The sequence below is a fragment of the Nanorana parkeri genome, unplaced genomic scaffold (genome assembly GCF_000935625.1).
Source record: "Nanorana parkeri isolate BGI_ZX_2015 unplaced genomic scaffold, ASM93562v1 scaffold97, whole genome shotgun sequence".
Taxonomy (NCBI): Eukaryota; Metazoa; Chordata; class Amphibia; order Anura; family Dicroglossidae; genus Nanorana; species Nanorana parkeri.
Genome location: NW_017306365.1, coordinates 689,566 through 717,032, shown reverse-complemented (window position 1 = coordinate 717,032; position 27,467 = coordinate 689,566). Strand labels below are relative to the sequence as shown.

Genomic DNA, 27,467 nt, shown 5'->3' with positions numbered 1-27,467 from the left:
CCTCAAAGCACCCACAAATGCAGAAGTACATGTGGGCTATTATCAGCATAGCAGGAGGGCTGCGTGCTCGCCACTGCCTTGGGGACACCATCTGGGGTGTCAGGCTGTTAGCTTGAAAAGGGGTGGGGGTGAAATGATACACCTTTTTATTCTTAAACATTTAATTATTTAAATGCACCATGGAAAGCATGTCAATAAATGAATGAAAGGATATTCCTGTTTAAGAAAATTTGCAACAGAAGTGTAAAATAGCTGCGGCTGTACTATCAAGATTTGCCCTCATAAGATTCCAGCTAGCAAGATTCACCGAGAAAAAGTCATAATGCATAGGACAAAATTTACTTGAGTAAATTTAGATTGTTGTTTTTTTTCCCTGGAAACTGTCACCAGCAAATCATATATCATAGTCTATAATAGCTTATAATCTATATTATAAATGAATTTCAGTGACACCTACAAACTATTCCCAATGTATGTTTCCCATTAATGTACCCAATATGCTTGTTCCTATTAATATTTCAAACCTATTACAAAATAAAAAAATACAAATAAGACATGTTTACACCATAGTGTTTTACTCGCTTGCTAGTCTGGAGACTGACCTTGACACTAATTTTTGTGGCCACTAATTTGCATGGCTCAATTTACCTCTCTACAAAATGACAAGTGACAAGCCACTGAAGAAGAACTACTATGAATACAGGTGTAACTGCAGTTAATGAGCTTAAGTCAACTTACTCTGAATCACTACTAACATTCCCTTTGGGAGTGAAAAAGATGCTGGAATTCACAGTGCTGTGCAACCAGGGGCGCTTCCCTGTGTCACCAGAGGCCTCCCCTTTAGGGACTTCACGCAGCGCCCTTTGTTCAGAGGACATGCTAACTGGACGGTCATGGTGTGAGCCTGTATTCCCTTTAACAGTCAGTCCTTTAATCTCTGTTCTGATAGGATGGTTTTTCCAATGTGGGCCTTCAAGTACAAGAGACTGTGGCCTATCCGACTTCTTGTTAGAGTCTTTCTTAGGCATCTGCAGAGAGTATTCAGGTTCTTTGCCATGTCCCTGTTGTTCCTTCAATCTGCGCTGTCTTTCTAGCTCTTGGTTTTCGCTACGAATCTGCTCCATCATAAGTTTTTCTTTTTCCTGCTGCAGCTGCTTTTGTAAGTCTTCCTTCTCTTTACTGAGCTTTTGAAGTCTCTGTAGAACAAAGTCAGATGGAACTGAAGCAGTGTCACTTTGCTCCTGACCTTTAGGCAATTCCTGATTTGGAACATAAAAGGTTGGGAGACTGCTGGAAAGGGGAGGCTCACGACCATGTGACTTGAACGGGATAGGGACGGAAGCCTTGGCCGGTGCACTTTCTGATAGCTCAAGTCCAGGAGACTTCTGTCTCCAGGTAGAAACAGATCCCCAAGCTATATCAACAGCACTGGAAGAAGATGGAGGAGAGTGATGAGAAATGGGACCCTTTTGGCTTTCGGAGAAGGCCATCTGTTGTGCAAATGGAGCTTGTAAATGGGAAGCAGATTCCTCTGTGGTTGGAGGATTCGTTGAAACAGTCTGAAAACTGAAGTCCACAGGTCCATTGGAGGAAACATTTTCTTGTTTCACGGTCTTTAAGTTTTCATTTGAAAGTGTACAAGGAATGCCATTGAACTGAGAGCAATGTGACCCATAGGTAGGAAAATTCTGTGGGCCATTGGAGTGTGATATTAAAGGTTCCCTCTTAGTGGGAGAGCTTATTTGGTTAGGAATGCTAGAACTTAGTTCATTGCTGGAGAGGTTAATAGGATCATTACTGGTAGCATTTTTAGGAGGTTGTGAGGATCTTTTTGTTGGGGAGGTAGAAGTTCCAAATGACTGAGAATACACTGGATCAGGCATCAAAGGGGCAGACAGCTCATTAGTGAGAAGGTTTTGGGATGCGTCACTGACAGTATTTGCAAGTCTATGAGTAGGAGAACTTGAAGGTTGATTATTAGATACAGAGTCTGTTACAAGTTCCTCTGGTGGCTGTTGATTCTCCTCACAGCTAATATGTTCCAAACTGCCAAGGGATCCCTCACTTTCAGGAGTGTCTGGATGTTTATCTAAAATGATTTCAGCAGACCAGCGCCTTTCCTCTGAGGGAGAGATGCCACCACTTCGCACTTTCAACAGTTCAAGGCTGAACTGGGCCTGTTCAAGTTCTCTCATACGACGGCTTTCCCTCTTGGCACGAACCACTTTCCTCTGATTGGCATTTTCCAATGATTTTGGCCTTTCTCTGATGTGCACCTCACCAGAAAAACTTTTTTCAGAGAGTAAGGATGCTGGACTTGGAAGGTCTGGCTGTGTATGTTCAGAGGAATCTTCCCATTTGCTAAATTCAGTATCAGGAGTTAGAGGTGGAGTCTTGGATGCTGTATTATCATGATCTCCCAAAATGAGCTCTTGCTGAAAGCAGTTTGGCATTTCTTGCTTCAGTAACCGTAACCTGTAAAATTAACATGCATGAAAGTATCCTTAATCTCACACTGCTGTATACCTAAGTGCTACAGAATTTGTTATTAATATGTATTACCTGCGTCGGCCTATATATCCCTTGCATGCTGCTTGTAAAGTGATAATGTGTTTTCTTTGATGTTGGTACAGTTTTCTTTGAACATAGCACCTCCAAGATGCTTGAATGCATATTGCTGCTCTTTGTTTACGCAAAGAATGATATCGCCAGGATCTCTGTATGATAATGGATGAAGCTTTCATCTGCAGGTAGGTTTGTCTTGCTCTATGCCCTCTCCACCAAGACTGAATGAGACAAGCCGCCTGGAAAAAGGAGTTGATCTTAAGTGGAGGTTCCTCTTCAATCCATCGCCTCTTGTAACATCTCCAACATCTCTGTAAAATAACAGATTTAATTTGTAAACTCATTAAAACAAGACCAGTGCATTAATACAAACACAAACTTTAAAATACCTGGATGGTGATGGCTGCATCTTTAAGTTGCAAGAATCTCATGCGTTGTAATCTTGACCTTATCCAGCGCTGGAGAAGGACAATTCTCTGTAATACTGTCTGATGTAACATATCCCGAAGACACTGACGTTCCTGTTCCTTCAGAAATACCTGAAAAATCAAACACAATGAGCATAGAACAATACATGATTACACCAAATTTTGCTTTGGCGTAGGTGAAATATGTAACGGCAGTTCATGCCCACTAAATAATTCAAAATAAAATACTCATGATCTTTTTATAATTCTGTGTAAATAACCCAAACATGAAAAACTAATTAATTAAAATTTCCATGTCATAGTATAGTAAAAAAGACCAATTTAGTTCCTCACCATAGTCTTCCCAACTTGATATAACTCAGGGCTGCGACCAATCCTCCAGAAGAATTCCTGGATACACTGGCGGGAAGGTGTAATATTTCTTGGCAACAATACTGAGAACTGATTTATGAAGTCCTAGGGAATAAAGTAAGAATTGTCAGTAGCTCTTAAAATAATCAAAGAATTATAATCCAATAAGAGTAGCCCAACTGTTAAAATACCAGAAGATAACGGGTTTGATATGTCTTTGGCAGGCACAATTAAACAACTTATGAAATAGAATGACTACCTCCACCGTTTGCGATGCTATTCCTGAACGAACCCACTGCAGGCTGCTTACTGACTTTGACATACAGAGAGAGTTTTACTATGCAGAGACTATAAAACAATTAGCAGATCGTACCTTGATTATTGATGAATAACTATATGTTATTAGAAATGACTTAGATCTCTTAAACATACCCAGATACCATTTCCAGGTCAAACTCTGTCCTACTTGAGAAAACCAGTGGATGTCTTCAGGAGTGTGCACAGTTATAATGTGGGGAAGGCTGATCATCTTTTGGTCACCAGTGATGTCTTTACAGAGGTATACCCCATGAAGTGGTGGAAAATGGTTCCAATAAACAGGAAAAACAGCTCTAGGAAGAGTGGGTCTTTATTGTGAATAATAATTACATTAAGTATATAAAAATGTGGTCAAGATATATTGATGACGTGCTTGCTGTCTGGTTTGAAAAAGGCATATGCAGCTAGCATTTTTTTGTATTGCTGTTCCCCAGACCAACATATTAGCCAAAGAATTCTCTGATGATTGCCAGAAGACTCATACGGGAAATGAGATGCAAGGAACAGCTGGCATATAGCACAACAAGATGGTAGACTAGGATCAGAGTCAACGGTCCGATAATAATTTTGTGTACAGTAAATGAAAAGCAATAAAGACCAGCTATAGGAGTAGGTGATCGTGAGTATCGGAATAAGGGCAGTCAATAGTTGTTGTCAGGATTGAAACCAAAAGAAAATGTAAAATTAGGAAATTATTTTTGTCCACAAATGCATAAGGGTAACACATTTTATTTGAGTAGATTAACCAAGTGTTATAAGTTATTTAATATACATTTAATATATTCCATTTTCCCCATGCTGTTTGCAGTGTGAGCACATGATGAGACTGGACTCAAGAACACTTCAGGTGAGGTTACTACAAGGACAGAGGGCTTAACTGAACATGCCCCAGACATAAAACAAGGGGCATGTAAAAATATGGACATTTGTAGTTTTAGAGTTAGTTCCCTATCCATATTGAGGTGATAATCAATTTCTAACAGACAGACTCCAAAAACTTGTGGGAAGCCTGTCACTTGACCTCTGAGGCTGGTATGACTACCAATAGGTAGGGGGGCAGCTCCCTGTTAATTTCCAATTCCATTGGTTTGATGGTTGGGCGTTTAAAAACTTTTGGACATCTAGCGTATATAACACAGAAGCTCAAATTTGTACAAAATATGACTGCAATCTAACCTGAAAGGGATATTTGCAGCTGTACCCAGACTGGCGAATTCGGACTGTTTCCAACATTCCTGTATAACGAAGTTGCCTGAGCACCAATGAATCATTAAAACGCAAAGGCACCTGCAAAATGAAACACATAGCAAAAGAAAAGATAAATACACTCCATCAGTAAGAGAGCTGTCATAGCGACAAATGATTTGATCAAAAGCATACAAATATACTTTTCTATTCACAATTAATTTGCTAATCTATTCAAGGAGGGGGGCTCTAGAAACCCAGCCCCTCACTCTGAAAGGGTGGACTGAGAGAAGCCATAGCAAACCAATCAGAATGCACCATGAAATGATAAGTCTCCCTGAAAGTGAATTTTGATTTGCTTTTTGGGTTACTATATTTAAGAATAAGCAATATTTATTTTATAGGGCCAAAAGTATTAGCACTGCCATCACGTACAGGCCTGAATTTGGCCTGACTGAGAATACAAATGGATTTTTGCATTTTCTTTTTTTTAATAAAACATGTTTTAGCTGGTTCCTTATTGCTGCAACCCAAATGCACAATTAGCTAAAGGTGCTTTGAGACTCAGTTGTAAGGTTTACCTTTTCTGCATTGGAGCGGATGCATTTCACAAAATAGGGTTCTGCCTGACCCAACGTTTCCATCAGCTTGTTTAAAGATGCCTAATACAGGGTGAAAAAGAAGGGATTTCAAAATATACACTGGAGTGAAATCATCAGAAGAAAGACAATCATAGAAACATGGAGCCACACCTGGAACTGCGCACTGATACTTGGTGGCTTTTTCTTCTTGTGCAGATGCAGTAGAGACTTGGTGATACGATCATGCAGTGTAAGGTTAGAGAGATGCTTTAGAGACTTCACATCCAGCAGGTGCTAGAGTTTAATAAAGACAACAAACTTTTAAATTATCCATGCAACAAAATCACCAAAAAACTAGAGATCACCAACAACTTAGATTAACTTTAATGACATCAGGGAAATTACCATAGCTGTGGATCAACATCACTGGACAACATCTTGCTCAACATCACTGGAATTGGTTTTTTAATACTCTATTTATTCATGCACATACAAATGGCTATTAGCATATACATTGTGGTTGTAAAAGCAGCTATACAAATAAAAGTATCAAGTCAGGTGATATCGCTCTTTTAGGGTCACATTATTTGCAGACTGTGTTAGAAAATAGTAAATCGGAACCTTTGTCTCTGCAGAAGTTCAAGTTTTTTTTTTTTTTTTTTCAAAGGTGGGGAAGCAAACATAAAAACTGAAGGGAAGGAGAAGAAGAAACAATGCGACAAAAGGCTGACAGTTATCTATGTCTAAAAGATCTCTGTAGCGCTTTGGCAGATATGTTGGTACCCCTACAAAGGATTTTACATAACTGGATCATAGTAATAGTTCAAATTGACTGTAATTCTGTAATTAGTGTCACATGTCTTCAATCTCGTAAATGAAGAAAAGTAGTCACCCTGCTGTTTGTTATCATCATGTGCACCACACTGAACATGGACCAGAAAAAGCAAAACAGAGCTCCAAATCAGAATCAGGAGATCAGAATAAGAGAACAGCAAGCCAAAGTTCAGGGCTATAACACCATCTCCAAGCAACCTGATGTTACTGCGACAGTTGCACATATTAAGAAGTGCAAAACTGACCCCAGTTTGAACAGAAGGGTAGTGCGAATGGTAGACAAAGAACCAAAGAAAACTTCCAAAGAGATATAAACTGAACTCCAAGGCCAAAGTACATCATTGTCTGATGACACCATTCATCCCTTTTTGAGCGAGAGAACTCAAAGGAAGGCAACCCAAGAGTACTCCACTGCTAAATGGAAAATGTTAAAAAGCAAGACTGGAATTTGCTAAAATGTATACTGACAAGCCACAAAGCTACTAGGAGAATGTCCTCTTGACAGATGAGACAATGCAGGAGTTTTTTGGCAAAATCAGCTCTTTGTTCACAGACAAAAAAAATGATGCTTTCAAAAGAAAAGAACATGGTACCTACTGTGAAACATGGAGGAGACTCAGTTATGTTTTGGTACTGCTTTGCTGAATCTGGGAGGGGGTGTCCTGAACCTGTGCGGGGCACAATGAAATCTTAGGACTATCTGTTAAGGAATTATGGAGTGAGATATGCAGCCCATGTCAGAAAGCTCGGTCGCAGGCAGGTCATGGGTCCTCAAACAGAATAATGACCCAAAACACCCAGCCAGAACCACCCAAGAAGGACAAGAACAAAACATTAGACTACTCTGGAATAGCCTTCAACGAGCACTGATCTGAATCCTACTGAACATCCATTAATAGAGCTGAAATATACAGTTTGGAGAAGGCACCCTTCAAACCTGAGATAGTTGGGGCAGTTTGCTCAAGAAGGGTGGACCAAACCACCTGTTGGCAGGTGCAGATGTCTCATTGAGAGCTACAGAAATCGCTTGTTTGCAGTGACTGCCTCTAAAGATTGTGCAACACAATATTGGGTTACAGGTCTCATGAATTTAGTCCATGTCATTTTTGTTTTATTTTTTTTAAATACTCTGTTACAGAAGAGGCATAGTCTGATTTCTAATAAATATGAAAAAAACACTGAAACAATAAAACTTCTATTTAGTGGATGGTACCAACAAATGTGTCCACATCTGTACATGCCCTGGCAGTGTTTAAAAGCTGTACTGCAAGGGAATACTTGTAGTTGTTTTGTAGAGACTGTTTAAGTGGAGGAAGTAAGTTGCTGACTATACGCCTGACCATTCCTTTAACAATCTCCAAAAGGCCTGCAACCATGGGCACACTCAAAACACATGCAAGAGGTTACCATGGTTCTACTGACACCGACAGCTTAGGGAAGAGGCCTCGGGGAACATTTCAAATATTGTTTCTATTATGACTATCTAGCAAATGTGAGCCCTACTTCCCAAACAATCATAGCGGTAAGAAAAAACATTTAGTAGCGTACAGAACTTTGAATGGGATATACTATTTCCATTCACCTATCCCAGCCTGACAACTTAAATTGGCATCAGAACTATCAGGCTGGGGGACACATGAATCTAAAAAATAAGAGTCAGTCCTTAAAAAATAAGAGTCAGTTAACTGTGCGGAGGTGTATTTTACAGCTTCTGTAAGTGATGGCAGAGCACTGCTCCGATAGGGGCTGATCTGCATTTCACTGGGCACATGGAGAGAGTGGAAGATGAGCACTCTTACGGTTTACAATGTATAATCTTTCAGCGTGACAGCTAAACCATGTAGCAGAACTATCAGGCTGAGGGATTGGTGAATGCATTAAGAATGCCAAACCCCTGGGCACGTCAGTGATAGCAAGCAAAGATGTGGCTGGAGTGAATGATCGCCACTGTAAGCCTTATATTCACCTTGACAGAGGAGTGAATGAAAAATGTGAAGTGTCAGGCTGGGTTCACACTTGGGAGTTCGTAATATGCGCGCTTGACGTGAGTTTCGGGCCGTGCGTTTTTACCATGATTTGCGGTCAACGAAGCGCGCAACAAACGTGCGTTTACGAGGGCTATCCGGCTGTATCCTAAATGATACGCGCGGAAATACGCCCCAAAGAAGCTCCTGTACTTCTTTGGGCGTAGTGCGTTTTTCAGTGCATTCCTACGCCATGAAAAAAGCCCACGTGGGAACCATGCCCATAGGAAATAATGGGATTTCACTTGCTGGGCGTTTTACAGCTCGTCGATCAGCGAACCAGGCCTCAGTGCTTCGCTATCTCTATAGTGACATCAAGTACCTAAAGTTCAGTGCCAGAAGCCTGGTTGGGAGTCAGGGTGGCAAAAGTAGTAATAATTATGAGCAAGTTGTGAAGCTCAAGTGAAGATTCACTTCAGTTATTCAATCATCTGCAGATGAAATAAACAAGCTTTTTACCGGTTTAGAAAATGTAAAATTATTATTTTTTGTGTGTGAACATTAACTCCTTTAGTAAATCAGCCTCACTGACTGGTGTCAGATTCGCAGTTTACATGTCCAAGCCCACAAAGACAACTAGAAAAAAAAGAAGGGAAATCCTGACAAATTGTCTGTATTAATACAGGAGAATAATGGAGTCACTCCTGTCTCCCTACCCATGGAACATCTGGAAGAGAACATAAGCTTGTTTTAATATAATTCTAGGCCAGCACCCCTATGGACAGACAGGGAGAATTCATGAAGACTTTCTCACCTTGGGAAGAGCCGGTTTGGATTTTGTATTCCTGTTCCTCCTGAAGAAAAAAAAAATCATAATCCATAATAAGCGCATACTGTACATCATACCCTGCAATAATAACTCATGTATATGCATGTTCCTTAACATCTTAATGTAATGTCTATACATTTTGACCTTAATGTTCTTCTTACATTAGAATGCCATGAGCTCTTTCCAGCAGTTTGCTGTCACTGCTGTTATTCAGGTTGGAGCTGGGGGAACTTATAAAGATTCCTCCACCTTCAAGGTAGGAACCAGATGATGGCAGCAGGCTCAGCCTACGTGAAGTCCAGTTCAGCTCACTGGAAAACAAAAGAACACACAAAAAAAGGAAAATTAGAATATATCTAAGACATGTAAAACAATAGCAGTAGGCTGGAAAACATCTGCTACGGCTTATCTGATTGTTTCCTATCACATGAGGAAATGGGTGAAAACATTTGCCATACAATTACAATCAGCTTTTCACAAGTCAATGAAAAATTATACACATCACTTATTATAAATAAAGGCATATCTCGCAGTCACCCCAGATAGACACCTTCATGATACTGAAAATGAGGCAGGTAGCAAATGCAATAAGGCCTGCCTTGTGTTTTGAATTTTAAAGGTTTTATAGTATTTTGAAAGCGTATTAAGAATCCCAATTTTTACACAAAATTGGGGCTTTGGCATCTCTGTTATGTGTAAGCCAACAATAAAAACGAAAAAAGTTAGTCCAATTGCAGATGACTCATTGTGATGAGCCATTTAATGTATATTTACATATTTTAATCATTAGCATCAGCTAAAAGTCTGTAAACAGACTTTTAGCTGGTGGTGGTGGTAAGTATACAGAAAAAAAAAAATGACTACATAATATTTTTAAGCAAGATTTCAAAATAACAAACAAAATACTCCCTGCCAGAATTATCAAAAGGGAAATGCACAACAATGTTACATGTCAATCAACTAAAGACAGAAATAACATGAGAGAATAGATATTGCAATAGGCAGGCAAACTCCCCAGCTTATTTACCGTGGACTTCTTTCTTGTATGGTGTTTACTCCCTGCAGGTCAGACAGAGGGGTCCGAGGGGTTCGGCGGGGAATATCTGAAAAGAAATCATATGCTCAGGTATAAAAACAGTTTCCACTGGAGGAATCAAAGTCCTCCAACACATAATCTGTGTACCTGAGCTTTAATATGTGTGTATTCCAATATTTTCCATGTAGTGACAAGTTAAATATATGTGTCTCAAGCAAAAAAAAAGTGTGAATCTCTACAGTGATGCAAATCTCTAGATTCTGAAGCAGTACCAAAAATACATTTATGGCCTCGATATTCCTGCTCTGTGTGTATGGTTTATTGTTAAAAGACATGCCCAAGGGACTATTGCTTGCAATTCCACACTTTCTATGCAGGCTCAAATATGGTTAGAAACACAAGGACATTGCTAGAGGCATGACATGGGCAGCAAGCATCATTCCGGAGTGAAACAGCAATACAATCACTGGAAGGTCTGTGAAGATGTGCGCATGCTTTCCCAAAAGGGCACATGCATAAAAAAAAAAAAGGAGTGGGAGGCATAATACACAGGTAAAGTAAAACATGCAGAAGTGAGATTTGTTACAAGTGCTTCAATATTAATTAAGAACCAAATACAATCTGAGTTCTTGTCATGTTCTCAGTCCAAAAAATATAGATTACTCTGAGAGGGTTGTTCATATCAATTACATTTTTGGCAGTGGGGCTGTGTTGTCGTGGTGGTGTGTTTAACAGTGTGCTTCCAACCTGCTGCATGCAACAAATGTGGGTGTGCTTAAATAAGGTACAGTAATAGACCTTATCCTAGGACATCTCATGACAACTGTGACTGGCACATACAGTATGTGATCGAGTCTTAAAGCCTAAAAAATAGGCAACACCGTAATGTTACATAAAATATTATAAATGTGTAACATACATTTGTGGCAAGATTAGCTACAATGAAGTAGGAAATCATGCAGAGGTATTCGTTCATTTGTCTACATCTGACGATATCTACATCGGGAAAAGGAAAGTCCTGAGGGAAAGTCACAGTACCAGAAAGCCCATTCAGCTTTATAAAGCCCAACAATGTCAATCCCATACTTAAAAAAAATCCATTCTAGCATACTGACCCTTTCTGCCACCGCTTCAAGCTCACTCTCATGCTGGAATACAATCTCAATACAAATTAGTAAACTAAAGGCGAGATTGTAGTCCATCATGGTAACAAGCTTGGGAGCGAGCTTGGAGCAGTGGCTACTTTACAACACACACATGGACCATGGGGAACAAAAGTAGCCACCCTCCAAAAGGAAGGACAGTGTCAGCACCAATTCAGAGATGATTTACAGCCAAGTGATACACAAATAAGATTTTTAAAAGGTAATTCCTAAGTTTAGTGTCACTTTAAGGATCTATTGCTCAATATTTCACCTACATCCAACAGATATGTGAAAGCTGCACAGACAAATACAGCAATAATGCTGTGACATGATAAAGGCAACCATTTTATTGTGAAGCAAATGTCTTGGCTTGCACTTGCCACAACAGGCGTTTACAACAGATGGTGCCAATAGTGCTTGGAAGACTGCCGTAACAGACACAAGACTCCATATTTTGGAATATATATGTACATCTTGCCCAAAAGCATTTGAATCTCAATCAAGGAAATGAATAACACTGGTGAATTGGCAAATTCTAACCATGTCTCGCTATCAATATTGAAATAAAAATACATTAGAGAGAGACCATTTTTTAAAGTACACCTGTGTCATCTATGGATATTAAACTATTTACAACAAATGAAAATAAGCCCTTGTTTACCTCTTTAGCTGCTTGTGATATGAATTAAATATCAAAGACCACAACAGAGACTATAAAGTCAGATTTCAGTGGGTTTCTAACAGCTTAAAGATAAACTTTATGCATATCTTCAAACTAACAAAGAGATACTTCTAGACAATTGCAGGCTTTTTATTTTTTGCACTCATTTTTCTTTTCTTCTGACAGTGGCCATTTTCACTAAGGGGCGGGTTAATAGATCTCCCTTTACTTCCTGGAACTCTGGCACATGTAAATAGGACATGTGACAATACACATTATCTCAGGGGAGGAAAATGCCTTTCCCTGAAACCTCATGAAATTGTAGATGAAATTTCCCAGCAATGCTCTGCTGATGTAACCTTCCCAGAATGCAATGCTTGGGCACAATTACAACATTTGTGCCAAAGTGGACCAGTAAGTGAAAAAAAGAAAAGAAATTGTAAGTAAAATAAAAATATATGTTTGACTAAAAGACACTACATTGAGTAAATTCCACCTTAGGGTGTGCAAATACCGAAAGGGGAGGGGCTTTTAAAAAATACTATAAACTCTCTAATTGTATAAAAATATGAAATTCATTTATTACATAATTGGAAATAAATAAAATTGAAACATAATTGGTCTATTCCACATGCAATATAAACTGTCACATCAAGTCAACAGTTGGTATTAAAGTAGGACATAGTAGATGACTCATTAAGATAAAACCCGACATGTTTCACCCTACTGGGCTTCTTCAGGGGAAATTATATATCATGGAAGAGTCCAAAAGGACCGTCAGTCGACACCACTGCATGAAGATGGAGGGGGCCGAGTGTTTCAAGCATGTTTTGCCTCTCATGTAGCCAGCTTCTAGTATGTTCCTCACGAGTGCGGCACTATGATCTATGTAGTATCTGGGTGATTTTATGTAGTTTTACCTAAATCTACGGTGCTGAGACATCAGAAAAAATAAAGTGACATTTTGGATAGCTTTTTCCTAATTCAGGTTTATATTACTTATAAACCTCTTATGAAACTATATAAACTTATAAAAACTATAAAACTTATAATAATGATCCCAGAAGTGTTTTTTTTATGCTGGAGGCCATTTGTAGGGTTAACTGTGTTCATCACCTGTGTAATTCTAAAAATAAATAACATTTTTAGAACATAAAATAATGTTGCAAAGAATTCGTTTTTAACGCTTTAAAATATAAATCACAGAGAACTGCTCAAGTGTTTGAACACTTTTGCAAGGCAATAAATATGCAAATTCACTAGTCAGCTCAGTCAGAGTGACTGAAAACAATGCACTGTCTATGCAGTCAAGATATTCTCTCAACAGCTGTAGATGTGGGAGGCTGAAAGACTAACGAAATACAGCCACTGCCACTGGAGAGATAAGTATATATGGGAAAGTTCCTGATCATGAACGCTGAAGTGTTTACATTTTCTGAACAAGCAGTAAATAAATATAGCATTTTAATTAACATTTTTTATTTTGTTATTACACTTTCCACTGTTTTTTTAAACATTTGTACACATATTGGGTCACATTGGGTAAACAGACACCAAAACATGTCAAGCTTAAAAATTGCACGCACCCGCGATATCGCAGAAAACGACTGCAACCAAAATTGGCCATAGGCGATGCTTTACAAGTTTTTACCACTCATCAGTTTCAGGTTATCAGTAATTAATAGCCCTAAAATTATTGTTCTCATTCCGTAGTTCGCGGTGATATGTAACATGCATGGTGTAATGGGCGCAATCGTCGTTTTTGCACACATGCGCACCCGACGCATGTTTGCATGTGTATGTGGGCGGGAGAGTTTAAAAATTGTGTTACTTTTTTTTTATTTGTGACTTTTTTTTAGCCTCTTTCAACATTTTTATTTACACTTAACTTTATTGCTATCACATAGGGGACTATGAAACCCCCTATGTGATAGCCAATTCACGTGACAGGTCTTCTTTATGGAGACATCAGGGGTATAACCTAGGGACCCCCAGAGAAGCTGATGAAGCAGATGTAATGTACATCACATCCTGAATTCGGGGATAGGAGAAGAGATCAAAAGGGAGATCGTGTACTGATCTCCCTTTGATCTTCACTGAGAGGGTCACCGTGCCAGTCGCACTGGGCACAGCAGATCTCGGGACCGGCAGCAGCGGAGATACGTGGGGGGATCTCTAGAGACGTCCGATCGCTTGAATGCAAACAGCCATAGCTGGCTGTTTACATTGGTAACAGTTCCCGGGGGGGGAGGAAGGACGTCTCAAGATGCCCTCCCGCTCCTACAAGACTCCCGTCCGGCCATTCACGAACGGCCATGGACGGAAGGTGGTTAAAACAGAAAAATTTTATTAAAAAAAACAAAAATTGTATTAAACCTTTCAGTGGGGCTACCCCCACACTGTAAGGATTACGTACTTGTTTTGGTCTAGAGAGGAGAACAAAGTTTTGGTCTAGAGAGGAAGTTATACCTACCCGATCCTCAGAGCCGGCCAGCTGTCACAGCGCTCCCTGGCGCCTCTTTTCTCCTCCTATAGTCCAGCGATGGTATGTCCCTCAGTGTATAGACCGTGATGACTCACGGACTTTAGACCGCTGCAGCGGAGGAGAAGAGAGGCTCCAGGGACCAGTCTAAGAGCAACCTGGGTCCAAGGATCAGGTGAGTATAACTGTTCTTTTCATCCCTAGACCAAAACGAGCACTTAACCCCTGCAGTGAGGGGTAGCCCCACAGCGAGGGTTAAAAAAAAAGTTTCCCCAGAGTTATTGTTCAATGTGTTTGAACCTATTTACTATTAGAGATGTGCAAACTGATTCACAGACACGTAAGGTCAATCAGTGAACTACAAACTTTTTCAGGCCACGTATATTCAGGCAGGTTTGTTTAATGTTGAGCATCAAACAAGTTTTTTTAGTCACGATTGTGGGAATCCCAAAATGAGCAATTTGGAGCACATTAGGCGGATGTGCATGGAAAAAAACAAGGTAAAGCAACAATTTGGGATTTACAGAGTCTCCTAATTCTTTGATCACATAAGCTAGGAAACACATTTTTAAGATTATAGTTCATATTAGAACATGATTGAAATATTGCTTTTTTTAAAACCTATTTTAATTGATCAAAAACTTTTATTTAGTGCTGCATTGGTACCACTATCAGTGCCGATACTGAGAATTTGCACAGGTACTCGTACTCATGCAAATGCTCTGATAAAAACCGATACTGGCGCCTTATTTATTCAAATTGAAGTGGCTGCCTTAGGTTCTGCGCTTGCTGGGGACCTTGCAGCAGCCTTCTTGGGAACGACACAGCGCCTATTTACAGTGCTTCCGTCGGCCCACACATCTCCCCCTCCTCAGACCCTCCGCACACCTCCCCCTCCTCAGACTCTGTCCGAGATATCAGGAGAAGAGCAGCAGTATGTACAGGTATGGTGCACTGCACCTTTAGAAATATTGCCGCCTGTTTTGGTCCTGTGCTTTAGTCTGCATTGCTGTATAATGTATTCCTGCAATTTGTAGTCCTCTATAGCCTGTGTAATTCTGCACTGCTGTATAATGTATTGTTGAGATTTGTAGTCCTCTATAGCTGATGGAATTCTCCAATGATGTATAATGTATTCCTGCGATTTGTAGTCCTCCATTGCCTTTGCCATTCTGCATTGCTGTATAACGTATTGCTGAGATTTGTAGTCCTCTGTAGTGTAAGGTACTATTCTGCAATGCTGTATAATGTTTTGCTAACCTTTGTGGTTCTTCTATAGCTGATGGTATTAATCTGCATTGCTGTAAAATGTATTGTTGAGATTTGTAGTCCTCTGCAGCTGATGATATTCTGTATTGCTATATAATGTATTGCTGGTATTTTTAGTCCTCTATAGCCTGTGTCATTCTGCATTGCTGTATAATGTTTTGCTGAGATTTGTAGTCTTCTATAACCTGTGCCATTGTGCATTGCTGTATAATGTATTGTTCAGATTTGTAGTCCTCTATAGCTGATATTATTCTACATTGCTGTATAATGTATTGCTGAGGTTTGTAGTCATCTGCAGTGGATGGTATTAATGGGTTTCACCCCCTCCCACACCAGGGCTTCATCAGAAGGGCGTTGTTCAGCGCCCTTCTGATGAAGCCCTGGTGTGGGAGGGGGTGAAACGCGTCATAGGCGTTCAGTGAAGTTTCTCTTTATGTGGCTGCTCCGGCTGAGACCTCTCCGTTTTGTTTGGCCTGAATTTTTTACAAGTTATTTGAATCTGTTATATCAACAAGAATTCACCTGTTTGGAGTCTCCAATGGAGAAAGGACGAGAAAGAGGAGACTTTATGTTTCAGTGAGGGCTTACATTCAAAACGAATAGAGAAGCCGAGATAGTGCTATCTCCTGAAACCTGCATAGCGTCTACTATGTTTCTTATTATATAATCGACGGCAACTTTTTTCTGAATCTTCCGGATTTTAAACGCAAGGAATAAAGATACCAAATTATTCTGTTCCAGTTCAAAAGACATCATCCAACTTTCTGTTCCATCACGGATCCCCTTTTCTTGCAACCACTCGGGAAAGAGAAATAAATCCCATAGATCGAATTTGGGTATTCAGTTAAGGCAATAACCAGCGTACAAAGCCGAGATACAGTTATATCTCCTGAATCTCCCATTTCTCTTTGAACGGATGCAATTACAGCAGTGGGATCATCATTTTCCATCTTGAAAGTTGGTTTCCTAAATGAGGACACACTCCACCGTGAGTTGAATCCACTTTAAATTCTATTTGACTGTTTTTTTCATTCATTTTTCCTTCTTTGCTTCCTTTTTTTCATACAACATATGCCCATTTCAAGTTTACTGAGCTCTGTTGTCACTTTTTCTCCCTTTCATTAAATATAGGCTAATTTTTGCCACCTATTTGGAGATCCTAAAAACATATGAATCTTTATATATTTCTGATACCAGATTTTTTCTGTCTATGTTGAATACGTAAGGCATTCAAACGGTGTGCCTCTACATTGTTTTTCCATAACCTATTGCTTAAAAAGTTACTAGCGGAATGCAGCCATATACATGTGTGTGTTTTTTGATATCTTTGATATCTTTGACATGTTTTGCTATACATATATATATTTTTGAGTATTTCTACAAATGAATAAATATATATTTTTATAAATATCTACTTTATATTTCTTTGAAGGAATGGTGGGATCCCCCTTTTGGGGAATTTTGTACTTGAGGAAAAGTATTGGTACTTGTACTCAGTCTCGAAAAAATGGTATCGGTGCAGCCCTAAACTTTTATTAAAATTACACTAAACTCAGGAGTTAAATCTCCAAAATACATTCATGTACCTTAACTATTAACAAAAATGTATCTTATTTGTGTATCACTCAGTTCAGTTGATTATTTTCACTTTGTAAATGTTAATTTGATTTAACGGGTATTGAAAATCATACAAAACTATTTGTGTTTCATCTCTGAATTGGTGTTGACACTGTCCTTCCTTCTGATTAACTAGCTAAGCAGGTTGGTTATTTTATCAGAATTGGTGAAAGAACTTCCTACTGGAAGATTTGGGATGGTACAATTTTCATGCTGCTCTAAGCTGCAAATAGTGAGTCTGTATGAGCTCATAACTAGAACAGGCAAACACATAGTTTTCTATGATTTTTAATAACCATTAAATACAAGTTGCATTTATAACGTGATCATCATCAACTGATTTATTTTTTTTGCCAGGGAAGCCCAGCTACTACAGCTAATTAAAATAATTAAAGACCCTGGCATTAAATCCTGGTTTCTTTTCTCCCCGCTGGAACAGCGCCCAGCTTATAATTCCAAAGTTTTTTGCACTTATCAAATATAACAAAATTCTTCCAATAGTATATTAAAACAGCAAAAAAAGACTTTAATGCATGTATTATACAAATATTTAGGAAGTTATGTGATTATTCTAGCAAGCATGTTAATGTAAAATGAACTCTTGTATTGTCCAGTTTGTGAATAGGTACTTCAATAAATAATACACATACACACATAGATTAACTGTTCTTGCATATGACTGGAAAGACGGAACATGGTTAAATGAACATTTACGTGCAGGGATAGGACATACTTGGTTATGGAAGCCAGTCTGAGCATAGGTAATGGAGAAAGTCAAGTATGAGCCTGTAGGAATACATTTCTGTGTATACATATATGTACGTGTAGTGCCCTATACACTAGAAACGGAGCTTTGTGTTCATGAAATTGCAGAGGATTCTGGGATGGGAGCCTTACTGTATTGGTCGTTCTGACACCTCTGCAGGATCTGTAAGCTCCTTTGGTGGACGGGGTGCTGCAGAAAGCTAAAGCTAGAAAGGCCTTTGTGAGATGAGCCAGGAGGCCCCGATGTACAAGGGGGGCCCGAGCCTTGAGAGCAAACACACAGGAAGAGAAGACAGAGACAGATTAACCAGAGAGAGGGCAGAGTAACAAACTCCCAGCAAAGACAGAGGCAGAATACCCAAAGCTGCAACTACCGAACCCAGAGACAGAGACAGGCAAGTGTGACTGTGCACAGCCAGATTTCCATTTTTTAAATGTGCTATGACATAGTGCAGATCGAAACAGATAGAAACAGAACACGTCCATGATCTGCTTGCAATTGTTTGAAAATATATTCAATGAACAGTTGTTATTGAAATACTTCAGACTTCTCTATTGCATCCCGATAAAACAATCAAATGGCAGTAACAAACACCCATATCATTCCACTTCTGCAACAACCAATCACAACAAGCCATTCACTTGTTCTTTTCACCTTACAGTAGCGGTCACTCACCAGTTCACCCCTAGAGCATTCCAATACATCAGTCACTCACCAGTCTTCTTTCCCACGTTGCTTCTACCGCTTTGCCGGAATGCATACAGTGCTCTAAAAAAAGCTCTTAGCAATGCCCATCGAAAGGCTGCCACTGGACTGCTTGCAATCATTTCTCGAATAAAGGCATTACGGCTGCTACGCAATAAGGCCACAATGTCTGGGCGCATGTGATCTGTGTTTTTTTCCCGAAACTCCTGCAAGAGATAATAATTTTAAGAGAACTCTAAGAGAAAGCAAGCTTAAAAGCCCTAACAAGGCATACCTGATCAAAAACATAACAGTTTTGATAGCACATCAGTACACACTGATCATTTAACTCTGAGGGTAGATTCTATTTTGTCCATCGCCACTAGGGGGTAGCACATAGTTATGCAAGTTTACATTCTGAGGATATACTGTGACTGCTTTGCATATACCCCTATATTAGATCATTAACAAAAAACTTAGGCCACTCAAACTAGCCACATACATTACAATGACTGTACAATCTGTGTTCAAACACCTTTAGACGGACCAATGGCAAAAGTAGTGCAAAGGATTAAACAATTCAAAGTATATTCAATCAGGTAGGCTCCCAAACTACTAGTCAACAGTAAATCGGATTGTAGCATGTGTGGTTAACTTAAATATTTCCTTTTCTTTTAAAAAAATTGAATCCAAACAAAACGTGCATATCCACATTTTTAATGGTTATACACAACGAGGGGAATTTATCAAAACTGGAGCAGACAAAATATGGAGCAGTTGCCCATGGCCACCAATCAGCTTCTCTCTTCAGTTTGTTCGGTTAAGGTTTGAAAATGAAAGGTGGATGCTGATTGGTTGCCACGGGCAACTGCTCCATATTTTGTCTGCTTCAGTTTTGATAAATTCCCCTCAAAGAGTGTAAAGGTTATTTATAGCGTCCAGCATGCTCCTTGAGATCAGAGGATGATTTGGGATGAGTGTGTTGGGGTTTTTTTACACTTTTTTTCCTCATAAGCAGCAGGCATCAGTTGGGGGCTACTAATTCTGCTTTAATGTGAAGTTATTCTTTCTTAAAGATCACAACAAAGACTCTTTAGTTGGTTTCATACTGTTTAAAAACACCAGCTGGTTGTTTATATTGGAGGGCTGGCAGGCTGCAAAGATTCTGGTGTAACAAATAGGGAAAGAGCATTAGTAACTGTGTTGTGAACTTTGGAAAATAATTTCTTCACAATGTTTACAGATACAGAGGTAACTGAGGGCGCGATTTAAAGTTCTTTCACTGCTTGTTCAGAATATATAAATCCTTAAGAGCCCATTCACACCAACAATGTATCCCAATGCATTTGTATGTGATTTTTGAGCTCTGTTTACACCGTTCCAGTCCAGGACAAAAAAATGCTGCATGTCACTGGAACGCACCAGAACGCGTCATAAACGCACCGCACTTGAATGCAACAGAAACTATGACATGGAGCAGGAAGAGATGAATTTGCATAATTACATTACCCCCCAAAAAACCGCACTGGAACGCGTTTCCCGAAATGTGTGCAGATCTGGTCCAGACATGGTGTGACAGGGTCCTTAAGGAGAACTATGAGGTGAGTGAAAATCACTCATCCTCATAGTTCTAGCCGACCTGTGACAATGAGACTGTCACACGTCGTCTCAATAGATCGGGAAGTGAGCGAACACATACCGGCGTTCGTTCACTTCAGACATGTCGGGATCCGTCCTGGCTGCGGCAGTCTCAGTATATTGCAAGCTGTAACTCGCAATATACTGAGCTTTGGGTCACGGGAGGACGCTAGTATATGTCCTCCCGTGACCCTTAGGAGAACTATGGGGAAAAACACTTACCCCATAGTTCTCTTTTAAGTGTTTCTGATTCAGGTGCAGGTCCGCTTTCTTTTTAGCACTATGCATGCTTCATTATGATGGATTTACATCTCCATACTCAGGTTTATTTTAGCTGGAATGTGTGAGGTGAAGAATTTGACTATAAACTGTCAGACTTCAGGTGATCTCTAGTGCTCCGATAGCCTTAGCAGCTATAGTTAACATCCATAGAGGTTTTTTTTGTATATAGTTAATAACTGTAAAAACCATGGGGACCCTATTAATAGCATGTTTTGCTTCACACAATGCTTAGCATAGGTAATGTTTAAAATACATTTTGGAGTAAGGCAAAACATTTATGCACTTCCAGCATATTTCCTGCTGGATATAGAAATAGTACCTCTCTATTTTTTCATATTGCTATGTTGAAATATGCATTTGCTGGAACTCTGCTACAAATTTATAAAGCTGAACTTAATTGTTCACATAATAAACCCTGAAAAAAGAACAGGAGACACTGCCCATAGCAACCAGAGTAAAGTGTTTATCAGTATGCTCCATTGAGGTGTATGCATTAATATGACTCACCTTAACGCCATATTTGACCTTGCCAGCATAATGCTGAATAATGAAAGCTGGCTCCATAACGGCTGGAAAATCAATGTATGGGTTGCCTTCATTATGGCGTTTAAACTTTTCAAGCAGAGTCTGATGAGTAGCTTGCGGGAAGCTAATTTAGAAAAAAAGATAAATAGAAAGAAGGATGAAAACTGTTTCTTATAATAGATAACTGATAAATAAAAAGAAGGCTGCAAATGTGTCCCGGTGGGAAGTGCACCGGTGTGGTATCTTACTTGCTTTCCTCATCCAGCAGCTGAAGTAGTCCTGTTGGCCTCTTGCTGATCAGATTGATGCACCCTGCATTATCTGAGAAATTGATATTACTCCAGCTTATTCCCTCTGATCGATATTGCTCCTGGAGGGGAAAAAAAAAATGACAACCTCGATGACGTCTACAAAACAGGAAATGCTGTACCTTCTTGCCAAACACACATATTGATCCAAGTTCTTAAAGTAGAGTAACAAGTTACACTTACCACATAACAAAAGCTACACACAGCCCGCATGAGGAGTGTCTATGCAAGTCACAAATTAAATGCTGTTTTTTTAAAATATTGTGCATAGTTTAATAATTCGGAAGAATGTGCCTAAAAGGAGCTGATAAATGGAATATGTTGTTCCACAAAAAGCTAATTACTGCTTATCTGAATTTGATTTGGGGTTATATTATGTGCTCAGTTCAGTTGTACTCAGAGATTTTAATACCTCATACATGATCTTGTAAAGGGAACTTTACCAATTTAACATATTCCATTATGTTATTTTATTTATTTTTTAAATGCTTAGAAATCTTACCCAACTGAAATATGACACAACAAATGAGTGGTTATAACTAACCATATTACAAACGCACTCTTATTTTTAGGAATACACCGAAATGGAATTTTGAGACCCAAACCGTAAATAAATAATTTCTCAGGCCGAAACTGAAAATCATGTGTTTTTTCCGACTTTTGAAAATATTTTTCTTTTTCTTTTTTTTTTACTTTACTGCTGGGGACTCTAGGGAAATATCAGGGGTCTAAACAGACCCCTGATATTTCCCTTTTAAAATAGAAAAAGAGATTGGAGGTCTTCAATCTCTTTTTCTGCAGTCACTGTTATGAATGAACAAGAAGTGCTCCTGTCCATTCATACATTGTGGATATAGTATAAGTTACTATATCCACAATCATGAATGAACAGGAAGTGATGTAGAGCACTTCCGATTCGATCATAACTGGGACTTAGTAAGCACACTATGCCCAGTTTTTTACAAACACTCCGCCTCTTGTGACAGATCACAGTGCTCTCTTCCATCACCCCTCTCTATCCTGACACCAGAGGCGGAGGCGGGAGGTGTCGGAGGAGAGCTCCACCTCCTGTAACGATGACAGTTGTCCCCGCCTCACACCGCTCTGCATCCTGACCGCTGTCACTGCCCGCTCGGCCTCCTTAAAGCTTCTCTCCTCCCCATTGGGTGGCGACCACTGCATCAGAAGGCACACAGACCAGCGCCCAGCGGAGAGAAGCTAGGGATACACTTAATTTTATGCCGCATTTTCGGCTGTCATGGTACTTTCGGCAATTTGCCAAAAGCGCCTTTAACGGACGAAATTTCGGTGCATCCCTACTTATTTTAAATGTAGTCTTGTAAAACCCCAACCTGTTCTAGCTGAAAGAGATGCTGATTGAAGTAATGTTGTAGACGTTCATTGGCAAAGTTGATGCAGAATTGCTCAAAGCTGTTGCTTCCATAATCTTCGAAACCAAAGATATCCAGGACCCCGATGGAAAGAGTCTAGATGAAGAAAAAATAAATAAAATATACTACCATAAATGGGCAGCAGAGACTTTTGGGCTTATTTGTTAAAGTCCTTAGAAGGGGACACTTATGGTTTGAGTATTATTTATTTTTTAAGTTTCCAAGGAACATTTAATACAGGGTGTATCTATAAAAAGTATGTTTACAGAGCATGCCAGGTTTCTTAAGCACTGCCTGCCTCCGTGGTGATGTTTTTTTGGTAAACTAAAGCTTGCTATGGGTCATTGTGAGCTAGTAGACAGGGCAGGGGCCTCTCCTCTGACCATTAAGCCATGTTTGTGCTGTGAATATACCTGAATAGCAGAAGATGAGATTACACAAGTTAATAAACAACATAGCAACACAGAGAAGTCTCAAGCACCCTAACTGCTATCTGTATGGTTCCTGTGGTCTTAACCAATCTAAATCCAAATCTGGATCATTCTGTATCATGTGATTTGCTGGCTCCTTTTTTTTTAAGCAAGATTGCTACTGGTATTATGGGATTCATTATATGGGGTTGATCTATAAACAAAGAACTGTGAATGGCTCTGCAATTATCTGTGAATGTTTGTCCTGTGCAAGCACATGCTCAAACAAACGATTTTTAGTTTATCATTTATAAGTGTCATGAAATGTGAATGTTCTGATTTGCACAGGACCCTGCAAACTGTTTATAAATAGCTCCTATGAGTGCATTAGACACACAGAATGTTTACAGAGATATCAGGGAAAGGTGAGTGTATGGCCATCTTAAAAAGTGACCTTCTTACCACAGAGTCACTTATAAAAGAGGGTCAGCCTTGTAAAAGAAGCCCAGCTATACTTACATGCCTTGAAATGTTGACGCTTCGCTGCTCCCAAGCCACTGCAGAAGTTCAACCCTTTCAGGCGAGTTGAATCATGAATATTGAGTAAGGGGACATCTCACAAACAGGAAAACAGATTTTTATTGCTGTTCATGTCCCTAATTTGAAGATTTGCCAACATGTAAAAGGTGACATGTGTCCCTAGTATAGTAAGTGAGGGTAAACATTTCCAATGGGGACATAGCAAAAAAAAAAAAAAAAGAATTACACAGAACTTCTAAGGCTAGCTATAAAAACACTCATCTCTCGTAGAGAACAATTGACAGGTAGACATCTGCCTGTTATTTTTAGTGCTGTGACCCACCGCTATTTCTTGAGCATTCTGCCTAATGGACTAAAGCAGCATATAAGCGGTTATCACTTACAATATCCTGCATTTCCATCAGATGTGTGTGTTATTGCTCCCTACGGGTCCCTTAAATAGCATGTTGCCCACCTAAGCATCATATTAGGCCATTCATGCTTCAACACTCCAACTGGTTTATCAAATGGGAGATCTCCGCTCACCTCCAGTTGCTTTCACAAATGATCCTTTCATTTTTCTAGCATTACAATATTACTCATGTTAGTATGCAACAGACCACAATTTGTTGAAAGGTTCTTTACAAACAAAAATAATAACAAAAGAAAAAAAAAACAGCACTTTTTTTTGTCAAAACTATATGCCAGATTTATTCAGTTCTGAAAGGAACCTGCAGATGAGTGTACTTCTCGCATGCTATAAGCCTCTCCGAATATTCTCATCTTACCTGGCTTGCATCATCCATGGCCTTGCTATTGATGTTGAGAAGAGCATGGTTGATACGGAAAACGATCCAATCAAACAGGGCACTGTAGAGAGACTTTGCCAAGGAGTCCCTTACCGTAATAGCCTAGAAAAGAACATAAAAAAATAGTTAAAGCAAAGCTCGGGGTAAAAATATTCTTAACCCTTACAGTGGGGCTACCCCTGCATTGCAAGGGTTAAGTGCTCATTTTTGTCTAGGTTAAAAAAAAAAAAGGTTATACTCACCCAAGCCTTCAAGTCAGCTTGCTCTTAGGAGTGGTCCCTGGAGCTTCTCTCCCCCTCAGTTGCAGCGGTCTAAGGTCCCTGAGTTCTCTTGTTCTATATACCGTGTATAGGACTTGAGGACACTGAGAGACATACTATCGCTGGAGTGTAGGAGAAGACAGGCAGGAGGGAGCGCTGACACAGCTGGCCAGCTCCAAGCATGTATAACTTTGTTATTTTTGAACCTAGGCAAAATCGAGCACTTAACATTTGCAGTGCGGGGGTAGGGTAAAGAAAACTTTTTACACAGAGTTGTTCTTCAACATCTTCCCAACACACAACAAACCTACAATGATGAAAGACTGGAGGAAAAATAAAACCTCACCTCTGGCAAACGATATGGCAAGATAAGTTTTTCCCCAACTGTGACAGTTTTCCTGGTAGTCAGAGCATCCAGTAGCATTTCTTCTCGAACCTATTTTCAGAAAATAATCACAATGTAAATAAGAAATTTCACAGATCTAAGCAACTCAAATTTTATGAACTAAGCGACTCAAGCGGTGACATATAATACCGTAAACAGTCGTACCTGCTAAAATTTGTCTCGGCACAAAACATTTACGAGAGAGAGCAAGACTCTCTGTAATGTCTATGACTGTAGGTCTGCCAACTCTGCAGAGATCTCAGTGCAGGAGTCGGAGACATATATGAAGCTAGTGGATGAGTTAAGCTACTGGTGTTCATTTTATCACTTATATAGTAAAACTGGTACTGTATGGAAAAGAGGCCTAAATACAAAAACATCTGCACACACAGTAAGTGTGTTATCCAAGCATAAAGAAAGCAAACTAAACCACATTTTATTACGATAAACTGAGGGGAGGGGTCTCATGCATTAATAGCAAACAGTAAATGATCTTTGTCCCGAAGACAGCCTTTGTTTTGTACACAGTAACTGACAGTGAATCTTCTGTTTGGTGTCACTATTAGATATAATACAGCCCAGACAACAGAACCCTGAACATGATGCTGAACAAACATTGGGAAAAGGCTGTATACCTTATTAAAGGAAAACTCCACTTTTAATAAAAAAATTATTTTGCATATAAAACTGATACATAAGCCTTTTTGTAATTTAACGTTTTTAAATTAACTTTCCATTTCAATCTGTTGAATTAAACTGTTCAAAAAATTAAATGCAACATGGCAAATTGGAGGCGTTCTGTAAACCACTGGTGTACAGAATATCCCCAAAAACGTAATTTCCTGCTTGTGTGATTGGCTCACAGATATTTTCACAAGTCTGCAGTGAGGTAAAATTTTAGTCATCTGAACCTAAATAAAACCTGCAAAAACCTGCAAACAAAACAGCTTTTTCTTTAGAACAGAAAAAGATGGGAATCTGTAATAAAGTTTTTTAAAGTTCTTGCAACATTACATGTACATTGATCACCCAGATGTGACTTTTTTCTCAACACTTTAAAGCAAATTTAATCAGTAGACATTTGACAGTAAAAATCACATTGCATAGCATGTCTTGTGTAAATGCAGACCATGGAGCAATATAAATGGAACAATATAAAACGTAACTATGAATACTGACACAACATGAATACACACAGAGGATCAGTTAACCAATATGTATAACTTTTTTTTTTGTTTTGTACAGAAAAGGGAAGTGTTAAAACATTTTTTGTCATCTGTGTTCTGTGCTAGTAAGATTTTCCTTTACTTCCCGTCTTGGTGATGCAACTGGAAGTGAGAGGAAATCTCCCCCAAAAAGAGAGGCGTTTCTAGAAGGTTACATAGTTACATAGTATTTGAGGTTGAATAAAGACATAAGTCCATCAAGTCCAACCTATTGTGTGTGTGTATGCATTTCTGTTTGAGTTGGTGTGTGAGTGTTTATTAGTCCATGTGGGATTTTGCTCTTAGGCGTACCTATACCCCTGTATATTATGGTCTCCGAGGAACTCGTCCAAGAGTTTCTTGAATGATTCCACACTCTTAGCTGAAATCACTCCCTGCGGTAGCGAGTCCCAGACCTTAATCACTCTGACTGTGAAGAACCCCCTGCGCCCTGTGTGTTGAAAAAAAATTTCCACCAATTTTTGGTTGTGCCCTCTGGTCTTTGTTACGGAGCTAACCGTAAACAGTTTGTTAATAATGTTGCTTTCGCCCTTGAATAGTTTATATAGGAAAATCATGTCCCCCCTTAATCTCCTAACCTCCAAACCCAGACAACCTAATCTGGGTGACAACCCTGATTAGGTTGTCAACCGAACATTTGTCCCCGTTGGAAGATTTTCCCCTTGCCTCCTGCAGTCATGACAATTCTAAAAGTTAGGCTTTCCCTTTACTTTCTGTTTTGGTGAAAATGGTCCTGGTCAAATAGATGCAGACTGCAAAAAAATAACTGAGGGTCTTACCCTTCCCCATGCAATCCAGAACTGAAAAAAAATTTGCTTTTACATATACCTCTAAATATACTGAATTGTGGAGAATTGGCCATGGTTAGCTGTAAAGTATTCGAAAAGAAAAATCCCAGTGGAGATCTTTGTAGCAACGTACAAGAAAGTAATTTAAACTACAACCTGAGATTGAACAGAGAAGGGCTTCAAGCTAAATGTAACCTGACTAAAAGACCCC

At 39.4% G+C, this 27,467-nt stretch overlaps 1 protein-coding gene across 1 annotated transcript in view; it reads right to left on the bottom strand.

Moving 5' to 3' along the window:
• The window catches only part of MYO9A (myosin IXA), a 115,024-nt gene that overhangs the window by 27,975 nt on the left and 59,582 nt on the right, over positions 1–27,467 (bottom strand). The window contains exons 10-25 of the mRNA XM_018552780.1: positions 24,577–24,699; positions 22,821–22,955; positions 21,409–21,530; positions 21,143–21,284; positions 18,747–18,942; positions 18,163–18,294; positions 10,083–10,158; positions 9,217–9,366; positions 9,041–9,080; positions 5,600–5,722; positions 5,429–5,509; positions 4,839–4,949; positions 3,327–3,449; positions 2,955–3,104; positions 2,563–2,876; positions 739–2,475 (exon numbers count right to left, since the gene is read on the bottom strand). Coding sequence (XP_018408282.1) covers positions 739–2,475; positions 2,563–2,876; positions 2,955–3,104; positions 3,327–3,449; positions 4,839–4,949; positions 5,429–5,509; positions 5,600–5,722; positions 9,041–9,080; positions 9,217–9,366; positions 10,083–10,158; positions 18,163–18,294; positions 18,747–18,942; positions 21,143–21,284; positions 21,409–21,530; positions 22,821–22,955; positions 24,577–24,699 — 3,755 coding nt within the window. The remainder of the gene's footprint in view (positions 1–738; positions 2,476–2,562; positions 2,877–2,954; positions 3,105–3,326; positions 3,450–4,838; positions 4,950–5,428; positions 5,510–5,599; positions 5,723–9,040; positions 9,081–9,216; positions 9,367–10,082; positions 10,159–18,162; positions 18,295–18,746; positions 18,943–21,142; positions 21,285–21,408; positions 21,531–22,820; positions 22,956–24,576; positions 24,700–27,467) is intronic.